This window comes from Megalops cyprinoides, chromosome 2 (genome assembly GCF_013368585.1).
Source record: "Megalops cyprinoides isolate fMegCyp1 chromosome 2, fMegCyp1.pri, whole genome shotgun sequence".
NCBI lineage: Eukaryota > Metazoa > Chordata > Actinopteri > Elopiformes > Megalopidae > Megalops > Megalops cyprinoides.
The window spans coordinates 28,930,831-28,953,632 of NC_050584.1; the positions used below are offsets into that span (position 1 = coordinate 28,930,831).

The 22,802-nt window shown below is 49.2% G+C and overlaps 1 protein-coding gene across 1 annotated transcript in view; it reads left to right on the forward strand.

Moving 5' to 3' along the window:
• Positions 1-21,976, forward strand: part of zc3h3 (zinc finger CCCH-type containing 3) — a 58,834-nt gene extending 36,858 nt beyond the window's left edge. Inside the window, exons 5-11 of the mRNA XM_036521372.1 lie at positions 4,389-4,567; positions 6,573-6,819; positions 8,188-8,257; positions 11,341-11,472; positions 15,754-15,917; positions 16,483-16,664; positions 21,709-21,976. Coding sequence (XP_036377265.1) covers positions 4,389-4,567; positions 6,573-6,819; positions 8,188-8,257; positions 11,341-11,472; positions 15,754-15,917; positions 16,483-16,664; positions 21,709-21,740 — 1,006 coding nt within the window. The 3' untranslated portion in view covers positions 21,741-21,976. The remainder of the gene's footprint in view (positions 1-4,388; positions 4,568-6,572; positions 6,820-8,187; positions 8,258-11,340; positions 11,473-15,753; positions 15,918-16,482; positions 16,665-21,708) is intronic.
• The last annotated feature ends 826 nt before the right edge of the window (positions 21,977-22,802 follow it).

Here is a 22,802-nt window from a genome sequence, read left to right on the forward strand (position 1 = left end):
TCCCCCTCTCTCTGTCCTCTTTCTCATCCTGTCTCCCTCTCCCTCTCTATCTCCTCTCTCCCCCCTCTCTCCCTCTCTCTCTCTCTCCCTCTCTCTCACCCCTCTCTCTCTCATCTTGTCTCCCTTTCCCTCTCTCTGTCCCTGATTCTCTCCATATCCTTCATTAAAGGGAAATTACTGGGAAAGTGTGATTCATATATAATAGAGTCCCTGAGAGCCACTTGTGCTGTAATGGCACTGCACAGAGGAGGGGACTGATTCAGAGCTGGCCAATTTCCCATTAGCACTGTCATTTAGACACAGAAACACGGGTGCACACACAATCAGTACCACACAGAGACTCACTCTCTTACACACATATACACACACACACACACACACACACACACATAATCAGTACCCCACAGAGACTCACTCTCTTACACACATGCACACACACACACACACAATCAGTACCACACAGAGACTCACTCTCTTACACACATACACACACACACACACACACACACACAATCAGTACCCCACAGAGACTCACTCTCTTACACACACATACACACACACACACACACACAATCAGTACCCCACAGAGACTCACTCTCTTACACACACATACACACACACACACACACACAATCAGTACCCCACAGAGACTCACTCTCTTACACACACATACACACACACACACACACAGTCAGTACCCCACAGAGACTCACTCTCTTACACACACATACACACACACACACACACACACAATCAGTACCCCACAGAGACTCACTCTCTTACACACACACCACACACACACACACAATCAGTACCCCACAGAGACTCACTCTCTTACACACATACACACACACACACACACACACACACACACACAATCAGTACCCCACAGAGACTCACTCTCTTACACACACATACACACACACACACACACAATCAGTACCCCACAGAGACTCACTCTCTTACACACACATACACACACACACACACAATCAGTACCCCACAGAGACTCACTCTCTTACACACACATACACACACACACACACACACAATCAGTACCCCACAGAGACTCACTCTCTTACACACACACACACACACACAATCAGTACCCCACAGAGACTCACTCTCTTACACACATACACACACACACACAATCAGTACCCCACAGAGACTCACTCTCTTACACACACAGACACACACACACACACACACACACACAATCAGTACCCCACAGACTCTTACAAACATATAGAAGCTCACACAGACAGACACACACACAGACTGTTTCTCTCTCTCTCTCACTCACTCACTCACTCACTCACTCTCACACACAAGCACATACACACACACACTCTCTTATGGATGCAGACACACACATTTACACATACTAAAACTGTACTCATGCGACCCCTCCGCTCAAAGCCAGTCTCACTGCAAGCCCATCCTGTCATATTTATTCGTGTGTTTACCCTCCCTCAGCTGGAGTGCTGATAGCCATGCTTATGTTTAAGGAAGCTCTGCCCCCACTGGGGGAGTGATACAGCTGGAGGCCTGAATCAAAGCTGTCACCTCTCCCCGGTCTGGTAACCTCTTAAATGTGAGCTATCTGCCCCAGACTCTTCCTTCTTCCAGCCTCAGTCATTAGTGCTGGCCGTGCTGGTGGCCTGTTAAATTGAGCTCAGGGTGAATTTTCCTGTCAAGGTCACTTTGGGCTTCCCAGATCGCAGCTCAGAGGTGGAACAGCTAAGAGGCAGATACATCTGACCTAGAAAGTCCTCACAGTGTCCCCAGTGCACACAGAGAAACAATGTTCGCGTTTTAGGACATCTAGAAACGCACACAGGTGTGTCATTCTAACTTAAACGATCGATCACCTGGAAAAAATATGTGGTATTTGACAGGGAGTATTTTTGGTTGGCCATGCTAAACATATAGCCAGTAGATGGCTCTCAAAGGGCTGACTGAAGCCTGGTATGACTGCCCAGCAGCTCTCCCTGAGTGTTTTGCTTCCTGTTTATATTTACGTTACATTACTTTATTGTCATTTACCAGATGCTATTATCTAGAGCGACTTACATAGGTCACAATTTTTACATGTTATACATTTTTTACAGCAGGATATTTACTGAGGCAATTGTGGGTTAAATACTTTGCTCAAGGTTTCAGCAGCAGTGTGCCAGTGGAGAATCAAACCGGCAACCTTTTGGTTAGAAGCCCTGCTCCTTACCACTATGCTAAATTGTCACCCCTGTCTCTGTGCCTGTGTCTGTTGTATTGTGGGCCTCTGTAGGGAGCAGAGCGGTGTCCCCGCTGAGGCAAGGTAACAGCCATATCCTCTTTAACCTCCATTACCCCCCCCCCCCCCCCCCCCAGCTCAAACGGCTCAGGCAGCCTATGATTGGCTGAGCTGGGCCAAAGGTTCTGCTCTCAGCAAAACAGGTCCTGGTGGCTTGGGGGGGGGGTGTTACTGTCGTGGGTTGGCATGACCAACAGGAATGAATTAGATGGAACACACGCACACACACACACACACACACACACTCATTCATTTACACATGGACACCGTCTCTTACATATATACAGACACACACGCACACACACTCACATGCCACGCACACACACTCACATGCCTGCATATTCACCCGTCGGTGTGTGTGAGAGTGTGTGAGTGTGTGTGTCTCTGTGTGGTGTTTGAGAGAGTGTGAGTGTGAGTGTGTGTGTCTCTGTGTGGTGTGTGAGAGAGTGTGAGTGTGTGTGTCTCTGTGTGGTGTGTGAGAGAGTGTGAGTGTGAGTGTGTGTGTCTCTGTGTGGTGTGTGAGAGAGTGTGAGTGGGGGGTGAAGGTTATGGCGATAAATTGTGTGCTGTTGTCACTTCTATTTGGATCAGATTGGCCGGCCGTGCGGGCCGCTGACGGGGAGGTAATTTGCTGTAGTATTTCAGACGGAGCTGGAAATGGGTCTGAAGCAAGAGTTCATGCCTCCCATTAAAGCAGCGGAGAGGAGAGAGGAGGAGAGGGGAGTTCTCCACTCATCCTGCACTCATTCAGAACAGCCTGCTATTCACCCACCCATCCTCACTCATACACTAGCACACTACCCCTCCAGCACACTACCCTGCACTCACACACTAGCACACTACCTCTCTCTCCTTCATACACTAGCACACTATTCCCCTCTTACTCATACACTAACACACTACTCCCCTCTCATACAGTAGCACACTACCCCACACTCACACACTAGCACACCACCCCCTCTCACCCATACACCAGCACAGATAGAGTAGACATTATGATGAATAGAAAATATAAAACACTTCCTGGATATTGTACACCTGACGCATCCTTCTTTTCTTGCCAGTTGTATTATACCATCTACGTATTTTCAAGCATGCTACATTGTCTGTGCAAGCACATGTGAATGTACTTGATGGCCACACATGCTTGCTGAGTGTACTACATAGCATGCTAATGTGCGACGTGAGACATAGCCAATGAGAGACACCGAGGTCTGCCATCAGCAGCAATCTACTCCCTTCACACCATCTGCACTGTGATGTAATAATTTGGCAGGATTTCTGGGTATTCTAAAATAGGACCTGGGCCAATCACCAGGTGGATTGTGATGGCATAATCCTGTGGGATTTTTGGGTAGCGCAGAAGAAGCTTCCAAGTCACTTGAGTCAATTAATCTATCAGTCAGATTATACTTTGTGTAAGGGTATGCTTTTGACCAAGGCATCATCACATAGGTCTCTACGGAGAAGCTGGGCAAATCTGAGGGGATGTCACATTGAATCAACTGTCTGTTTAGAAAACTTCGAAAGGATGAGCAATAGTGAAGTGATGGTATTAAAAACATGCAGTCATATTTTCGCTGTAAGTGTGTTGTTTCCTAAGCGCGTGTGTGTATGTGTGCGGCCGTGAGTATCTCTGTGCTTAGACAGGGTCTAGGCTCCCTGCTCTGGCTATTATCTCATTGATTTCCTCCTCTCCTCTTTTCAATTCTCTCCATTTCCTGCCGCTGTCCTTTCCATTAAGGGAGCAATTTAACACAGTGCCCTGACACTGGTGAGAGGACGAGAGAGAGAGGGAGAGAGGGACGGGGGGAGGGAGGGAGGAGTTGGAGCGTGCTGTTAGAGAGGTGTGTGTTCCTCAGACAGGAGTTCATTCATTTAGATTACTGCCTTGTGCACTTCATCAGGCTTCCTGTAGGGGGCGCCTTATAAGGGGCCAGCTCTGCCTCAGCAGAGTGGGGGATTATTTTGGTGGCAGTGGATGGGATCAGGGTGAGCTCCCTGTAAAACCTGCTGCCATTTGGAGCTGGGGAGGGATGCTGAGTGTTGTGGGGTGCTTGTGTAATGCCACTCTCCCTGCCCCCTCCCCCAGGGTCCTTCTGCAGGGCCGCCTGCGGACCCCCCCAGACCGCTCTCCCACGTCTCAGCAGTGGAGGGGCAAGAGCATGCGCTGGATCGGGGGGGCACTCTATCGCGTCTCCGCCAACAAGCTGTGCCGCACCGTGTCCACGAGCCCCCCCAGCAGCACCCTGACCCCCCGACACAGAGCAGGTAAACACCCCCACCCTGCCCCGCCCCCTAAACCCCCACCACCCTGACATCCCGACACAGAGCAGGTAAACACCCCCGCCCCACCCCCCTTCCCTGCCCCGCCCCCTAACCCCCCACCAGCCTGAAACCCCGACACAGAGCAGGTAAATGTGTTTGTAATTGTGTTTGTGCATACGTGAGAGAGACAGCAGTATGTCTGTAGAAATGTTTGTGTGTGTGCATGCGTGTGTGTGTGTGTGTGGGTATGTGTGCATGTGTGGGTATGTGTGTGTGAGAGGGGGGATGTGCGTGTGTATGCATTTGTGTATGTGTGCGTGCGTGTGTGTGTGTGTGACAGTGAGAGAGTGTGTATTGGGAGGTGATCATGTGTATTCATGTTTGTGAACGCTCCACAGCTTATCGCTGTGTCCAGAAGGAGGGGGAGGAGGGGAGGGGGGGCTCAGCCATCTGAAATAATAAAGCTGTCATCTGTCAGTAGCGCCGGCCGGCCGGGTTGCGCTCTGGCAGGATTGGAGCTGGGGGTGCCAGATTAAACCAGGGAGTGCCGGGCCAGGCCCTGTGCCTGGAATTAAAGAGCCCCGCTCCACCCGTGACTGGAGTTCTGATCTTAGACCTGGGTCCTGATCTTACAGGCCAGCCACTCTGATCTTACGAGACCAGGGGTGCTGAATCTCACAGGCCAGGGGTCCTGAATCTCACAGGCCAGGAGTTCTGAACTTAGACCTGAGGTTCTAACCTTAGACCAGGATCTTAGAGGAGTGGTGTTCTCATTGCAGATCTCTTATAGAAGACCCTGGTTCTTATTTTAGATTTTTCCTCATTCTCAAGAACAGGGCCAGTTCTTATTTTACACCGTGTTTTCTGTAAACCTGCAGGTTCCAGACCTTGAGAGTTGGTGTTCTGATGCTGAACACCAGGTATTCTCATCTTCAGTGGGGGAGTTGAGCTGAAAGGCCAGCTGTTCTGACCTTTGATTGCAGATATTCTTACAGAACAACATTCCTGTCTTTCTGACTGGGAGTTGTAATCTCATTTTCTAACAGGACAAAACACTTTTCATCCAGTCTGCACCTTTCTCTTGAACTCTCTTCCCTTTCTCTCTTTCATTCATTCCTTTATCCCCCTCTCTCTGTCTTCAGTCTTAGATTTTTCTTTTCTCACTCCTCCTACTCCCACACTGCATCTCTCTCTCTCTCTCTCTCTCTCTCTCTCTCTCTCTCTCTGTCTCTCTCTCTTTCTTTCTCTCTCCCTCTCTCATCCCTTTCTCTTCTGGGAGCCATTTTTTCATTACATGACATGCATTTAGCACAAAAGAACAGAAGTGTCAGACCAGGCTAACGACACTCCCAGACCAGCGAGTGCACGTACATCTTTCTGTCCGTCTTTCTCTCTGTTCGTTTCCCCTCTCACATTCCCCCTGTTTACCGTTCACTCCTTCTCTCTTTGAATTCAAAGGCTTTATTGGCATGACCACAGATGCAGTTTGTTGCCAAAGTAATTTTCACATAAATGTGGCAAAATTACAACAATAAAAATGTATTTCCCTGTAACAGGGAAATTTAAATATATACGTAACATACATACATAAAAAAGCTTTAATCAGCTAACAAATTCACACTAACCCCTCTCCCCCTCTCTCCTACGTCTCTCAGTGTGTAGAGTTCAGACAGGGTTCTGTGCTCATTCTGATGTATGGGGGTATGCAGACCTTCTGGTGGCAGAGAGGCGGATCTCATAGTCGTATAAACACACGCCCCCCCAGTGTCCTACTGGGATTGTTGGAGTTTATGTCCCTTGGTGTTGTTCTGTAAAATAATTAATTTCTTATTGCTATTGTTTCTTAATGTTTGTTATTGTATGATTTGGGTAAATTGTCGTGGCATGTCAGTAAACATCTGTTTGATACTGAATTTAATTGGATTGAATTGTCAGGCTTCTGTGTTATCTCCCAGAATGCTTTTCTCTATCACTTCAAACACTGATCATCCCCCCCCCCCCCAATTAGGAAGGTGGTCTGGTCCACCGGAAGGGTTATCTCCCAGCAGCCTTTGCAGGGCGTCTGTGGGCCGGCAGGTGTCCAGGTGGGCCCCGTCCCGGGCGGTGCAGCGGAGCCTGGCCATCGTGCGGCATGCTCGGCAGAGGAAGCAGCAGAACCGGCAGTACTGCATGTACTACAACCGCTTCGGCAAGTGCAACCGCGGCCAGGACTGCCCCTACATCCACGACCCCGACAAGGTGGCGGTGTGCACCAGGTACTGCAAACACTGAAGTACACGCACACACACACATCAACATAGACACACTCATACACACAGACACAGACACTCTCATAAACACCGAAACAGACACACACACACACACACACACACACACCAACACAGACATGATCATACACACAGACACACTCATGCACGTACATTCATACACACTGACACTCTAATTGACACAAAACGCACTCATACACGCTGACACAGACATGTGCACACACCAAAACAGACATGCTCATACACACCGACACAGAAACATTCATACACAGGACACAGACGCGCATGCAATTGACACAAAAAAACACACTGACACATGAGCATACATAGACACATACACACTCGTACACACATATGCATATACACACAACAATGCTCACACACAGTGACACAAACACACATAACACATGCTCATGCTTAACCCACACATACGAATGTATATGTGTGTGTGTGTGTGTGTGTGTGTGTGTGTGTGTGTGTGTGTGTGTGTGTGTATATATATATGTATGTATATATTTACACACACACACAGAGGCATTCCCTGCTTTTACGACAGCGCGCTCCTGGAAGTCCCACCACCGTAAATTATAAGGCCGAGTTACATTCCTGAAGAAGAAACCCAATCTTTAAATTTTTCACCAGCAAAGGAGAGATAAACATGGAATTAATGAAATATGAAGCACCAATAAATTGTTAAAGCTGTATAAATATTTGTCGGTTTAAATTACCTGTGACGTACAGTGTAAAAATGCAGCCCTGTCACATGCACTGCTGAGCGGTTTGGAAATGACAGGACCCGGGGACCAGCAAGCAGCAACTGAGAGTTCATGAAGGGGTGGATTCATGTCCTCAGAGAGGCTTTAATTTAACTGCAGGGTGGGTGAGACGGCTTCCCCCTTCATTCAGTGAGTGAAAACAAACCGAGTGCAGCATGTGATGTGATGGGGGGGGGTGGAATCTTTTCCATGTCTTCAGTGCCCCACAGCCCTTTTTCCTCCATGTTCTTGCTACCAGGCGTCTCTCCCTGTAAATGTGGAACTTGTGTCATAAAACAGTTACCAGCAGGATTGTTATAACTGTCATAAATGCAGAATGATGTAAGCCAGGTCATCGTGAAACAGGGCCTGCTTGTGTGTATCTTACTATTTTATTTTTTGTCTTTTTTGTTTATTTATTTTAAACAGGTCAGAGTAAAAATTGAATGCAAAGTTGTTAAACTTGCGCTGGAAAAGTGTAAAAGTAGATCAGAAATAAACATGGACAGCTGTGGCCTCGGTGGGTTTACACCTACATGCTGGCTAGACTGTGATTGGTCAGTCTGGTGAATGTAAGGTTCTACTGATTGGTTCCCTTCAGGTTCCTTCGAGGCACCTGCAAACAGACGGATGGCACCTGCCCTTTCTCACACAAGGTGTCCAAAGAGAAGGTGAGCCTTCAGTATGTCACTTGTGAGTGTGTGTGTGTATGCGTGTGCATGTGCGTGTTCGCATGTTTAAAAATGCACTGTGTATTAATTACAAAGATGTTCCTACAGAGCCCAAGCAAGGCTCTACGCTGGTGGACCCTCGAATAGTTTATGGTTTAATGGTTTATCTAATATTTCAGTTGGCACAATCCTGTTTTTTTTTCAAAAATCATTTTGTCTCATGTTCTCCATCCATTAAAATATTTGTAGTTTTAGGTTTTTGTTATTATAAATAATAATCGTTATTATATAATTGTATTTCATTTTGATTATTTTATCATTCGTAGTAGTCTCATTTATCTTTTAATGATTTTATCCTGGGCTGCTCTTGCTCTCAGAAGCATGAATCAGCCTCGTGTTTTTTTCCACATTTAGCATTCGTGACCCAGAGACCCCGGTACGCCTGTACTGCCGTGGTCCAGCCGTTCCCGGGATCTGTTTTCGGTTTCGGCGTATCACCGCGGGCCTGCGGTGGGGGGGTGCGGTCTCACATTTCTGGCAGCGCTGCTCTCCTGTCACCCTCATTGGCAATGGCGCGGAGGGTTGGCGGGTTCAAGCACCTCCCTCATGACCAGGGTCGGGGGGGGGGGGCAGGGGTTCAGGTGTCCCAGCGGGGCGTGGCTTTGGCACACCTGAGCGTGCACACATGTAAGGGCATCAGTGCAGGGAGGGCGGACCGGGGCGGGGTTAGGCCGCCGCTGACACCGTGGCAGCCAATGGCCACGCAGCGTGGTGATGCTGGCCCTCCCATCCGTCTGCACCGTGTTATTTATCAGGATTCATGGCTCTGACAGGGTCCACTGACGGACATGCTGGTGTACTCTTCTGCATCTCTGCGCTCAGTAGCTCCCAGTACCAGGAGTTCCCTTACAGTACAGCACAAATTTTTATTGGCATTTTTCCACCCTGACGAGGGCTTGTTCTCAGTACTCAGTCATACAGTCCCAGCAGAACCAGCAGTGAACTGTCTGCTCTGGCACAGAGGATTAGCGCGTGACTCCAGAGCTCCGGGTCTGTGACTCCGGGCGCAGGGGGGCCCTGAGGCCCTGGTCACGCCAGGGACAGGTCCTGATGTTCACAGGTAGTGTGCTGCTGGAACAGGGGCGTCTGCTGCTGGAAAGCAGTAATTAATGAATGTGGTTAATGTCAGGTTAGTTCCATTTCTGCCTGTACTTCAGCTCAGAGGCACAGTATATGCAGGGTGCACGGCCTCTCAGAGTAAAAAATCTGTACTGAAAAGTTGGCAGGAAAACACACACACTCGCATACAAAAATACACACATACTCTCTACATAGTGTAACACATAGTGTCACAAACACAAGCATGCACACACTTTCACATACACACACACACACACACACACACACACACACTCTCACACTCACACACACTCTTACACTTACACCCACATGCTCTCACACACTTTCATACTGACATACACACTCACACATACACACACACGCATGCACGTATACACACTCACACGCACACTCAACATATACTCACCCACACGCACACGCACACACACACACACACACACACACACTGCGATCCAGCCGTCACACCCTTCCTGCACCCTCCTCCCTGCTGGGTGACCAGTTGTCCGTTGGCTGAAAGAGGCAGGGTGGCCTCAGCTGGCCCCTGCCGGCTCCCTCTTCTTCCCAGTGCCAAATTTAAGCCTTCTCCCTTTTCACGTATTCCTTGCATGTAGAAGGGGAGGGGGTGAGGGTGGATAATGTGCATCCAAACTTGATCTTGGAATTGCAGTGGTCTGATAAACTGTCCCATTCCAGAAACTAGAAACAAGACCTGCACCCCACTCCACCCCGCACCCCCCCAGCCTCCAGTCCCGGGCAGCCTTCCACGCACCCGGCACATAAACACATCGTGATATCTGTTCAAGCAACAGCCTGGATAAATATTTCTGTAGCAGTTAATTAGGCAGAAATGATACGATCCAGTAGAAGATGATATTCCGCTTAAGGCTGCCCAGGTCTGCATGCTGTGTTCTTGGCCATATTTATATTTGGAGCAGGTGAGGGAGGGGTGAGGGGATTCTTCTTAATTACACTTACATTTACAATATGTGTGTATGTCTGTGTGTGTGAGAGGGAGAGAGAGTGTGTGCATATGTGTATATGAGAGAGTGTATGTGGAGTGTATGAGGCTGTGTGTGTGTGTGTGTGTGTGTGTGTGCGTTTGTGAGAGAGAGAGAGAGTCTATGTGGAGTGTGCAAGTATGTGTAACAGACATTTCTATGCAGATTTCGTGTCAAGTTAAATGTGAATTAAACACACTAAAAATCCAGAAAGTGCTCAAGAATTCCTGCACATCTGTGTGTGGTGGAGGCTTGCAGGAGAAGGTGACGCTCTGTGGTATTTCCGGCAGCGGGGAAAGATGATCAGATGTGATTAACCACCAGCCCTGCTCCTTTATCCCTCTCAGTGGCAGGGGCTCCACGCCAACAAATGATTTTCTTCCTTTTTTAAGTTTGTCCCCCCCCCCCCCCCCCCCCACTACCTACACTTTTGCCAAGCAACTTACTCCCTGTCACATGACAGACCGGTGTGGCTCCGTATCTGTTACTTCATATGTACCTGTCAAAAGTCATGGCGACTCCTCGAATTTGCTTGACTTGTGCAGTACCGGTATGGAGACAAAACCTGAAATTGCAGCTATCAAAAACAAACTTTTAAATGAACTTTGTTTTTACAGCCCCGTATGTCTGTAATTTCATCACAGAGCTCACAGTGAAACTTAAGTGAACTCATGAGATGACTGAAATTGTGAAAGTCCAGAGTTTAAAATGTGAGCATGATGAGAAATGACTGATGAAATGCAATGATGAAAAATCACGTTTATTTTTAAATGCAGTGTAAAGTTAAAAAAAAAAAATAGATCTGTGGTGCGGGGGAGATGGCTGAAGCTGAGTAACTGAGTGTTACACCCCAGCAGGAAGCGGGTGAATCGGCGTCAGGCCCAGAGGAGTTCTGGAGGTGTGTAGCGGTAGTAACGTGCTCCCTCTCCATCCCGTCCCTCTCAGATGCCCGTCTGCTCCTACTTCCTGAAGGGCGTCTGCAGCAACAGCAGCTGCCCCTACAGCCACGTCTACGTGTCCCGCACGGCCGCCGTCTGCCAGGACTTCGTCAGAGGGTACTGCCCGCAGGGGGAGAAGGTGCGTACCCCAACCAGCGCGTTCGCGTGACCTGCTGATTCTTCACTGGCATTATTCTGACTTGCGACTCGTTTATGGCTCAGGGTGGGTTTGTTTAAACGCCGTCAGCGGTCTGGCAGCTTCGTCTGGACTGGATGAGGTTGTTAAAAGGGTTTTAGCCCGATAATCATCAGCGTATTTTTCATGCAAAGTTTCCACGGTGGGGTGATTTGTGTGTCTGATCTGTGTTTCTGCCACATTGATGTTCCCTGACGCGCTGAAGTTGGGTGGCGCGATGATTGTCAGAGTAAGGAAAGTGTGATTCGGGCTTTAAGGGTAGTGCTGTGAAGAGTAAAGCAGTCTGTTTCCCGTTTTTGTTTTTGTTGCTGTTGTTAAATCTTTACTTCATATTTACTGGCCCCAGGGCTGATGGTACTGTTCCACTGTTGCCTAAGTAGCAACCAGCGGAACCTGGCTGTGGTGGATCATTATTCGAACCAGGGTATTAATAGACCAAGAATTTCACTTCCATGTCACATGGAATTTGACTGGGTCTGCACTGCACTAGCATTGATGCGAACTCTTTGATGTACGGTATTGAACACCGTTTGGTTCCAGCTGTATCCCCCCCTCACCCCATGTCATCTGTGATCATTTTTTACTAGCTATTACGTCCATATATTTTGTATAACATTTTTAGTTACTGCTCAATTTTTACACTCTTTGAGTTTCCGTCTCCTTCTCTCTCTCTCTTTCTTTCCCCTTGTTTTCCTAACAGTTGCATTCTCACTCTGTCAGGGAACATTTAAATATTCCAGTGGAAAATGAGATGGTATAAAACAAAAGAGATATTAATATTTATTCTATTAGCGAAAGTGCTTAGTCTGTCATTTTTTGGTGTGCCACAAAAGCACTGTCCCAGATATGATGGATAGCAGCCTGTAATTATATATTGGGAAAAGTGCTGATGGAGGCAGTCTGGCGAGGAGAGGCAGACACTCTGGGGTTAACTCTCTCTCCTCTCTGGATAATGTAAAATGTGCTGACGCTCTCCCTCCGCACGGAGCAGAAAAGGACCCTAATAGGCCCCAGAGACTTCTCCACATTCCTTAAATCAAGTGGAAAATTGTTAACTTGGTCTCGTATAAAGATGTTTCATCCACTTCTTTTGTGCGTGCATGCGTGAGTGTGTGTGTGCGCGCGCGCTGTGTGGACATGACTTTCCTGTCTGTGTGTGTGTGTGTGTGTGTGTGTGTGTGTGTGTCAGTGAGAGAGTGTGTATTGGGAGGTGATCATGTGTATTCATGTTTGTGAATGCTCCACAGCTTATCGTGTGTGTGTTTGTGTGCGTGTGTGTGTGTGTGTGTGTGTGTGTGTGTGTGTGTGTGTGTGTGTGTGTGAGTGAATGTTTGTGTGTGAGTGAATGTTTGTGTGTGTGTGTGTGTGTATGAAAGTTATTGGGATGACAGGCGCCAGTTGACGGGGTGTTTACCTCTCTCTCCCCCTTCCCCCCATATGTATCCCTGCCTCACCTCTGGGTGTGGGGGTGTTTCTGAGTTGCAGTCTGCCTCCTGCACACAGACCCAGAGTCTGAAAGCCATCTGAAATCACTCGGTTATTAACACACAGATTACCACAGAGACATACATGTGTTACCAAACTGATCACATTGTTTATAAGAGCTGAGTGTTGTGGGTGTTGTGAGAGGCCAGTTATCACTGAAAGCTGTAGCATGTTGCTGTAGCATGTCAAGAATATGTGGTGAAGGAACCAAAGGAAAGGTATTTCTCTCTCTGTATTTACAAACTTACTTTATTACTCCATATAGTTCTCTCTTTCCAGAACTTTGAGGATCAGAAAGCCCTTTCCACCCCAGCGATCAGACTGCACAGGTGTGCCAGTGAGAATCACTGTGCGCCTGCATTGCTTCATAGGAGATTTGCCCTCCTGCACTGTGCACCAGTGTAGCACTCTCTCGTGCCCACGGTGTATTCTGGGTCATAATAATAATATAATAATAATCGTATACTTTATTGATCCCCCATGGGGAAATTCATCCTCTGCATTTGACCCATCCTACACACACAATGAGCAGTAAGCACACACACCAGGAGCCCACCAGGGGCACACACACACCAGGAGCCCACCAGGGGCGCACACACACCAGGAGCACACACACACCAGGAGCCCACCAGGGGCACACACACACACACCAGGAGCCCACCAGGGGCACACACACACCAGGAGCCCACCAGGGGCGGGCACACACACACACACACACACCAGGAGCCCACCAGGGGCACACACACACCAGGAGCCCACCAGGGGCACACACACACCAGGAGCCCACCAGGGGCACACACACACACACACCAGGAGCCCACCAGGGGGGCACACACACACACACACCAGGAGCTAGGAGCAGTGGGAAGCCACAGTGCAGTGCCCGGGGACCAACTCCAGTTCTTCTGCCAGTGCCACGGTCAAGGGCACTGACAGGGGTATTAACCCTAACATACATGTCTTTGACGGTGAGAGGAAACCAGAGCGCCCGGCGGAAACCCACACAAACACGGGGAGGACATGCAAACTCCACACAGAAAGGACCTGGGACAGCCAGGATTCGAACCCAGGACCTTCGTGCTGTGAGGCAACAGTGCTAACCACTGAGCCACCCCCATTTTCCCCTCTATATTCTCCTCACAGCACAGATATGGAAAATCCACATGGACGACATTGCGAACGATTCGTGCAGTTACCCCAGCTGATTGGTCTAAACGGAGCACACACCTCACAGCGTGCTCCTTTTACCTTTACATTACATAACAGTACATCGCATTACTATCTTTTAGCACATGCTCTTATCCAGAGCGACTTACATAGGTTACAATGTTTTTTACTCATTATCCATTTATGCAGCTGGGTATATACTGAGGCATTTCTGGGTTAAGTCCCTTCCCCAAGTGTACAGCTGCAGTGCCCCAGAGGGGAATCTAACCAGCAGCCTTTTGGTTATGAGCCCTGCTCCGTACGCCTTTGCTACACTGCCACCCCACCCCGCCTTTTACATTCAAACCCAAACAGGAGAGATGGAAGCTCGTGTGGGTCGGGGTGGTGCTTTTTTTTTCTCGGTGGGGGAGGGGGGTTAGGGGTGGGCACGGGGGTGGCTGGAAGGAGGGTTGCCGCCGATAGCGGTTTTTCAGAATTGGAATTGACTGAACAGGACCTAAAGGGGGGAGTGTGCAAACGGTGCCGATTGGGCACACGGTGAGTGATGGCGCTGTCGACGGGATGATGAACAGGCTGCATTAGCACCGGGCCCACGGGGCGCGGTAATCCCGTCGGCACAAACCGCCGCAGGGGTATCGAGCCACTCGGGGCGCGTTAGCGTGACTGATTCCTCCCCACGCGTACCGGTCTCAGTGTGGCCCTGAAAGCGGCCCACGCCACCCTTTTAATGAGGCTAATATAGTTTCATATACATGTATGAAAGGAGCCTGGTTAAGGCATTGCCACCTACTTCTTGGCATATATAACCAAATTTTTGGGGCAGCAGTGTAGAACAGTGGTTAAGGAGCAGGACTCCTAACCAAAAGGTTGCAGGCATGGAGCACTGCTGCTGTACCCTTGGGCAAGGTGCTTAACTCAGAATTGCCTCAGTAAATATCCAGCTGTAAACATGGGTAGCATGTAAAAATTACAGCCTATTTAAGTCGCCCTGGATAAGAGCGTTTGCTACATGCTAATAATGTAATTTAATGTGACTTTGTAAAGTGTGAGGGGTCTTAAGAGGTTGTGGCATGATGGTCCTCGCCCGGCCCGCCCTCTCCGTGTGGAGGGTGAGGGGACCGGGTGGGGCAGAGCGGTGTGGGGGGAGGCATGCTCTCCCTGTTGGGAACCGGGTGTCAGGGCTGGCCTTGGCCCGGCCAACCGGCTGGCTGGCTGGGAGTCCACTCTGTCACCCGAAACCCGATCCCCCCCCCCACTCTATTTCGGGATAACCTGCTCCTGCTCCCCTCAGCCCCCACTGCCCCTCCCCCGGCACCCCATAGTGGGTATAATTAGATTCTCTGACAGGTGGGAGAGATTGAATCTCCTGAAGAATGAAGCTACTAATTCACGCAAATTTAACACACACACACAAACACGTGTGCGCGTACACATACACACACACACTTGCATGCAAGCATGCATGCACTCATGCACTAACTGCAAACACACAAGTGCACACACAGTCAGTGCATGCTTGTGAGCAAGCATAGTGTGTGCGTTCTCTGACTCTGTCCCCTTTTTCCTCTTCAGTGTAAGAAGAAACACACCCTTCTGTGTCCGGACTTCTCCAGCACCGGCACCTGCCCCCGCGGCTCCAAGTGTAAACTGCAGCACCGGCAGCGAGCCAAGCGGGCCAGAACCAGCCAGAACCCAGGCCCAGCCAAACAGGCCCGCACTCAGGATGCTCCACACGGGTGAGGAGACCTCAGTTCAGCCATCTTTTTTTTCTTTTCTCCAGGCTTTTTTAAATATTTCAGTCTTCATTTTCACACGTACAGCTGGTATGATCAGACACTTTAAAAGTCTTTAATGCCACACTGTGGTTCTTACTCCATGGTGACACGCCTCAAGAAATTGTGGGAAATGCTCGTCTGTGGCTCACCTAGCTCAGGATTTTTTGAAGGGGTGCAGTGTTTGTGTCAGGCCTTTGACCTGGGTGGAGGTTTCATGCACAGAGACCCTGTGTGTGAAGAGGCAGGGTGCAGATTTTGGGTTTTAAACAATCACACCACCAACCAAACCACATGACAACAGCCAGAACCAGAGAGCTACACGATGTTTTTTTATTGTTTTATGCAGTTTTATGCAGTACTAAACGGAAGAATGCTGCTGTTTGCAGTGATGGGTTAAACAGGCTATTTTATGCCAGTTAAAACCGTCTGGATTAATGGCTGTGATTCACTGTGATGGGAGATCACCCTGTAGCGATCGCTTGTGATGCAGCCGATAAAGCTTAAATGCATTGCACCTTTTGTGCAGGTCTGAGCGGACTGACAGAACACCGGCGGCTCCATCAGAGTGCCCTCAGGCAGGCGCAGAGACACCCGCCTCGGGTCCTGAGAAGCTCCCCTCCTTTATCCTGCTTTCCAGCTCCCCGGAACCCCCGGAGAGGGAGGAGTCACAGTCTGACACACCCCCTGCAGCGGGGTCAGAGGTCGTAGGTGAGTCACAGCAACACTGTAACAGGGAAATTTAGTTTTCTCTCCAGCTTTCTCTGTCCCTCTCTGTCTCTGAATAATCTCCTGCTGCCCATTGAGTGATGGTCTGGAGAGAACAAGAGAGAGAGATAGAGAGAAAGATAAAGAGAAAAACAGAGAGAGAAAGGAGGAGAAAGTGAGATATTGTAGACAGAGAAATAGAGAATGCAATAATGCCTGTTTGGTAATGGTGTGTGTATCGGGAAGTCGTGCCCACCAAGCACAGTTTGAGTGTGAATGTGAGAGGGAGAGATAGAAAGGGAGGGTCGGTAACAGTTAGGTTCTAAAGGAGCCGGGGCCAAAGATCAGCTGTCTTCAGAAATGAAAGCCACTTAGGTGCTGTAACAGATCGCACTCAGACACTCTCATATACACACACACACACACACACACACACACACAAACTCAGACACTCTCATACACACACACACGTTCATACTTGCACTCACACACACACACACACACACACAAACTCAGACACTCTCATACACACACACATTCACACTTACACTCACACTCATACACACACACGCACACGCTCACGCTAACACACTCTCACACACACACGCACACACACACACACTCCCCCCTGCTCTGCTAGTCTGGGACTATGAGAACACACATCAGATGAGTTATGGAGGGGGTACAGAGAGGCAGGGTGGAGGCAAACGAGCTGAACAGCATGAATCTCCTCATATGTTTGTCCCCATGTTCACTGCTCAGTGAGTTCAGAGCTCACACCCACCTCATGTTCAGTACTCATGGAGTTCAGAGCTCACACCCACCTCATGTTCAGTACTCATGGAGTTCAGAGCTCACACCCACCTCATGTTCAGTACTCATGGAGTTCAGAGCTCACACCCACCTCATGTTCAGTACTCATGGAGTTCAGAGCTCACACCCACCTCATGTTCAGTACTCATGGAGTTCAGAGCTCACACCCACCTCATGTTCAGTACTCATGGAGTTCAGAGCTCACACCCACCTCATGTTTAGTACTTATGGAGTTCAGAGCTCACACCAACCTTGTGTTCAGTGTCTCAGGGAGTTTGAAACTCACACCCACTTCTTGTTCAGTACTCATGGAGTTTGGAGCCAATGCTTGTCTTGTGTTCAGTACTCAGTGAATTCAGAGCTCACGCCAATCTCGTGTTCAGTACTCAGTGAGTTCACAGCTCACGCATGTCTTGTGTTCAGTACTCACTGAGTTCAGAGCTCACAGCCACCTCATGTTCAGTAATCACTGAGTTCAGAGCTCACGCCCACTTTGTGTTCAGTGCTCACAGCGTTTGTAGTTCATGCCTGGCTCATAAGACCAGTTTGCGACAGACCCTGTAAGCAGCTCATCGCTGTGTCCCATATTGACACGGTGCTGTGATGGAGTGGCCTCACCACCACCCCCTTCCTTTTTTGGTTTTGTTTTTTGGTAAATGTACTTAGTGCCCTGAATGCGGCATGTCTGGCGAGCTGGTAATAATTGTTAGGGAGGCAATAATATTTAGCTTGAGTGTGAAGGAGGGGCACAGCTGAGCTCTCCGATGACAGTGTGACGGATAGGAGATTAGAAGGAGTGTCTCAGCTCCGAGAAAATCCGCTCCCATCAAGCCTCTGACCCCCTGATGGATGGAGTACGCCTCCCCCCCCAACCCCCCCAGCACCACCCAGGCTCACTGCGCTGTGACACGCAACAGGAGACACTGGAGCTGCCACACACCACGCTCCGCTACGCTCCACTCCGACATCCCCTCAAATTAGCTGTGCTTTAACCCCTTCCTCTCCCCTGCTTCCCTCCGCTGTTGGGTACTTTTCAACTGTTTTGGGAAAAGTTCACTGCTCCAGCCCTTTACCCCAAACCCCACACTCCACACTCCTCAAACCCTTCACCTCGGACCTGTCTCCCTGCTCTCTGTCCCAATGAGACAGCCTGATACTGCGCCCACCTCCTACTGCCTGACACTGTAGGGAACGTATACACGCGCACACACACACACACACACACACACACACACACACACACACACACACACACACACACACACACACACACACACGTATGCACACATCCACCAACGGCCATACTCACACATATGCACATGCGCACGTACAAACACTGGATAAATAATGGATTTTATTCCAGAAAGTTTCACATTTATTCACATCTCTGAAACAAGCTTTCCGTAAATCTTCCTCTGGCATGGATTACGCACTGATAACGCACTTCCTGTAGTGTTTTACAAGACTCTGGCTCTTCTGAGTGGCACTTCTGACCATTTCCCCCTGGAAGAATTATCCTGGGCCCTTTAGATCTTTTAGCTTACGTCTGTGAACTGTCTTTCTGGGGTTTGAATTACAAATGTGTGATTGGGCTGTGGTCTGGAGATTGGAACGATCTCCACAACATTTATTTAATGCTCAGTTAACCGTGGCTTTTTAGTTTTGCACGAATACTTTCATGTCACGCTGGAATGTCCGTTTTCAGCAGAGCTCGAGCAGTGGGAACTAGGTTTTTGGCCAAAATGTCCGGGTACGTGTCTGAGTTCACGACTCCCTCTATCATAACAAAAGCTCCAGGATCCATAGATGCAAAACAACACAATAAATCCACAACACAGTCATATCTCCCTGCTTGGGGTTTTTCCTCAGCATATTCTTTATGTTTTATTGCTAGTGTAAAACTGATGACAGTGTCCAGAGAGCTCAGTTTTTATTGCATCTCTCCACGTCTTTCAGTAGTAGTTTGGTAAATTCTAGTTGCCTCTTTTTGCTGATTGTCTTGAAGTAAGGCATCTTCCCTGCCACCCAGTCATGAGTACAACATTCATGAAATCAGCTCTGAACAGTTCTTTTTGCCACTACTTTTGTGAATTTATTCATAGCCTTCTTCCAACTAGTGGAGGTCAGCGCTTGCAGTCTTTGTATTTATTTTGCGGCCTTATTTGCTTGCGGTCTTCAGAGAGCTTTCACACCCTCTGTGCTGTGCTATTAAAACGTGCAACACATAAAACATAAAAAGTATATAAAAAAAGTATAATTACTTTTACAGCATGTTATTGCTCCTGTTTAGTCAGGGTTATGGATAAATATGGAAGGCACCGTGTGTATGTATTTCAGATCATTTTGAGCATTTTCAGAATCGCGCCGATACTGGTTCCATATATGAGCATATATAGGTGCGTATGTATTTGTTTGCATAGATTAAGCCAATATCAGCACTTACATCAGCAGCAGAGGGGTCGGGTTTCTGTTTGGCCGAGTGCAGGGATTGGGAGAATGCCGGTAGCCCTGCCAGGCTGAGGAGACATGAGAGACCCTCCTGCTCTCCCGAGAACTGCTCAGGATGAGTACACACACACACACACACAAACCCCACTCTCAGTATGATAAATCAATCTCTAAATATACTTCCCTTTCTATCATTCAGGAACACCTGTCTTGCTGGGAGAGGATATAAGAAAACTAAGTAGGTCTCTAGGTGCAAAGAGGGGCGACAGATGGAGGAAAAATATATTTAAAAAATTATCTGTCTATCTAATTATCTATCTATCTATCTGTCTGTCTGTCTGTCTGTTTATGCACAAGTATGTTCTTGTTTACACTGATGTTGGTATGTTTGTCTGTTAAACTAAGTGCTTTGGCAACACATTGTCATTCCAGTAAATCTGAACTGAAGAGTCATGGAGAGGAAAGGAAGGAGGGAGGGAGAAAGTGAGGGATAGAGGGAGGGACAGAGAGAGAGAGAGGGAGGGGCAGAGGGGTCTGGCAGGGGAGCAGGCAGAGGTGTGAAAGCCTAACTCAGAGCCGGATAATGAGAGGGGTCCGGTAGCGGAGCCGAGATGCAGCAGGGTCAGCTCCTGTCCAGTCTCTCTCTCCCTCCCTTTCTTTCTCTCCTTCTCTGTCCCCTTTTTCTTTCCTCTTCACCCTCTTCCTGTTCTGTCCATTCCCTCTCTTTGTTTTCCTCTTTCCTCTCTCTCTCTCCCCCCCCTCTCTCTCTCTCTCTCTCTTTCACTCATCCTCTGTCTCTGTTCTGTCTTTCCTTTTCCTCTATGCTAGATCAGCCCTCCCCTCTTTCCCTCCGTCCTGTCATCTCTGGTGATCTGTCCCTCTTTAACTCTATCAATGGCCTGACAGACAGACAGATCTACATGTGAGCTCTAATCTCATTAGGGGGCCACTACCCCCAGCCCGGCCTGTGAATTCCTCCCCGAGCAGGTGGGTTCCACAGTTATTTTTGGCTGTGGTGAATAGCACATGTACTTTAACGCATGTGTATGGTTATATTTAAAAATGGGTACAATGAAACGCCCATTTCCCTGAACACCAAACACCTCTGTGATACCCTACCCCTCTGTCTCATCGGGGAAGTTTTTCAGGGCGGTGTTTGTATTTTAAGGGGCGCGGTGAGATTAGGGTAAACGCTCTCCTCTCACCCAGTGCTGGGCAAACAGCTGTCCTGTGAAGCAGCCTTAACCCCCTCGCCTCCCCTCACTTAACACAGAGCCATGGAAATTCCCTGGAAGGGAGCAGTGTTTGAATGTCCAGCTAAACATCCTGAAAGTGTTTCGTTGGCCATTCTGCCCCCATCCCCCGTGGGTTTGGGCTGTCCCGGGAGCTGGCCCTGCGTCCGCACGGTTAAGTGTTACTGATGAGCGTGGAGTCAGATACCGTTTCTCACCCCCCCTCCCCCCCCAGTGGCTCGTTAAGAGCAGGCAGCAGACGAACTTTAAAGAGCGCCTCTCGCCAATTTGCATAAACGAAGGCAGACGCCATGCATCAGTGTCGCGGCTCGCCCCCACCCCCCCTCGCTCGCGGCGGTCGAACCCGCACCGCGCAATCATTCAGCGTTTCCCGCGGACAGGAAGCTCTGCGTTTTCATTCGCCTCACGTGAGCCGAGCTGTCGGGGCCTGGCACGGCCCCCCGCCAGCGCCGGAGTAATGGCCGCCCCGCTTTCCTCACTTTCTTTTAATCCCGTTTCACTCAAAGGCCGCTCTTCTGTGCTGTGTGTTCCAGAGAAGAAACTCCAGATCAAGCCACGCTTCTAGAACTGCTGCCGGAACGCGGAACCCCTGGAACTCCACCCCGGGACGTTCTAGAAAACCTCCGCCAGGGCTCTGGACGCTTCTGGAACGCTGCCAGCGTTCCCGCAAACCCCTGCAGAGACCCCAGGGCACCGTCAGTAAAGCTGCTGCCCGTGCTGTCTGTGTCTGGGCGTCTGTCTCACTGCGGGTTCACAAGACATTATCACACCGTTACCAAACCACAGTTTGTACAGAGAAGCCGGGTGAAGTTCTGTTATGTTATTTTGCTGTTTTAATAAAGTTCTTTTAGTAAAGTTTTGTGAAGTCTTTCAGTTAAGTTTTGTCAAGTCAGACACATTGTAGGAGAAGGATGTTTGAAAGTTGGAAGTGTGTAAAACTAAGCAAGCAGTAGACACGGCGTAATGATTAGTACTAATAAAGATAAGGATTTGCGAGTCTTAACTCACCCCCCCCCCCATGCCAGGCGTGCCCGATGGCTGCACTGGTGGTGACAGGCAGAGTGATGTCCCTCACCACACTGGAGAGTGACTGACATACGAGTGTGTGTGCTCAGAGAATGACATCACCCACGGCTAAATGTGTCATTCAGGCGGGGCACATGGGGGGGGGGTGTGTATTTGACTGATTCCTGCATTGCACAAAGGCCCGAGATGGATCCTGCCATTCCTCTCAATCTGACACGAAACAGTGGGAGTGGCTGCAAAAAACTGCCCCCCTCCTCCTCTGAGGGGGTGGGGGTGGTCTGCTGGAAGGGGCAGAGGTGAGTTGGGGGTATTTTGGAGTGCAGAGGGAGGAGATTGGGGGGTACTCTGAAAGGGGTCAGAGGTAAGTGGTGGGGGGTTTACTTGAAGGAGAGGCAGGTGTCCTGGGGTGGGTTAGACTTAAATGGGGAGGGCGGGGGGGTTCAGAAAGCGTTCAGAGGCAAGGGGGGGGGGGGGTACCTCCATGAGTTGGGGGGGGGGGGGGGGGGGGGGTTCAGGTGCAGGCACACAGTGGGATTTGTTCTAATGAAGGTTTGTGTGTGTGTGTGTGTGTGTGTGTGTAAAGAAGCTGTCCATTGCCTCT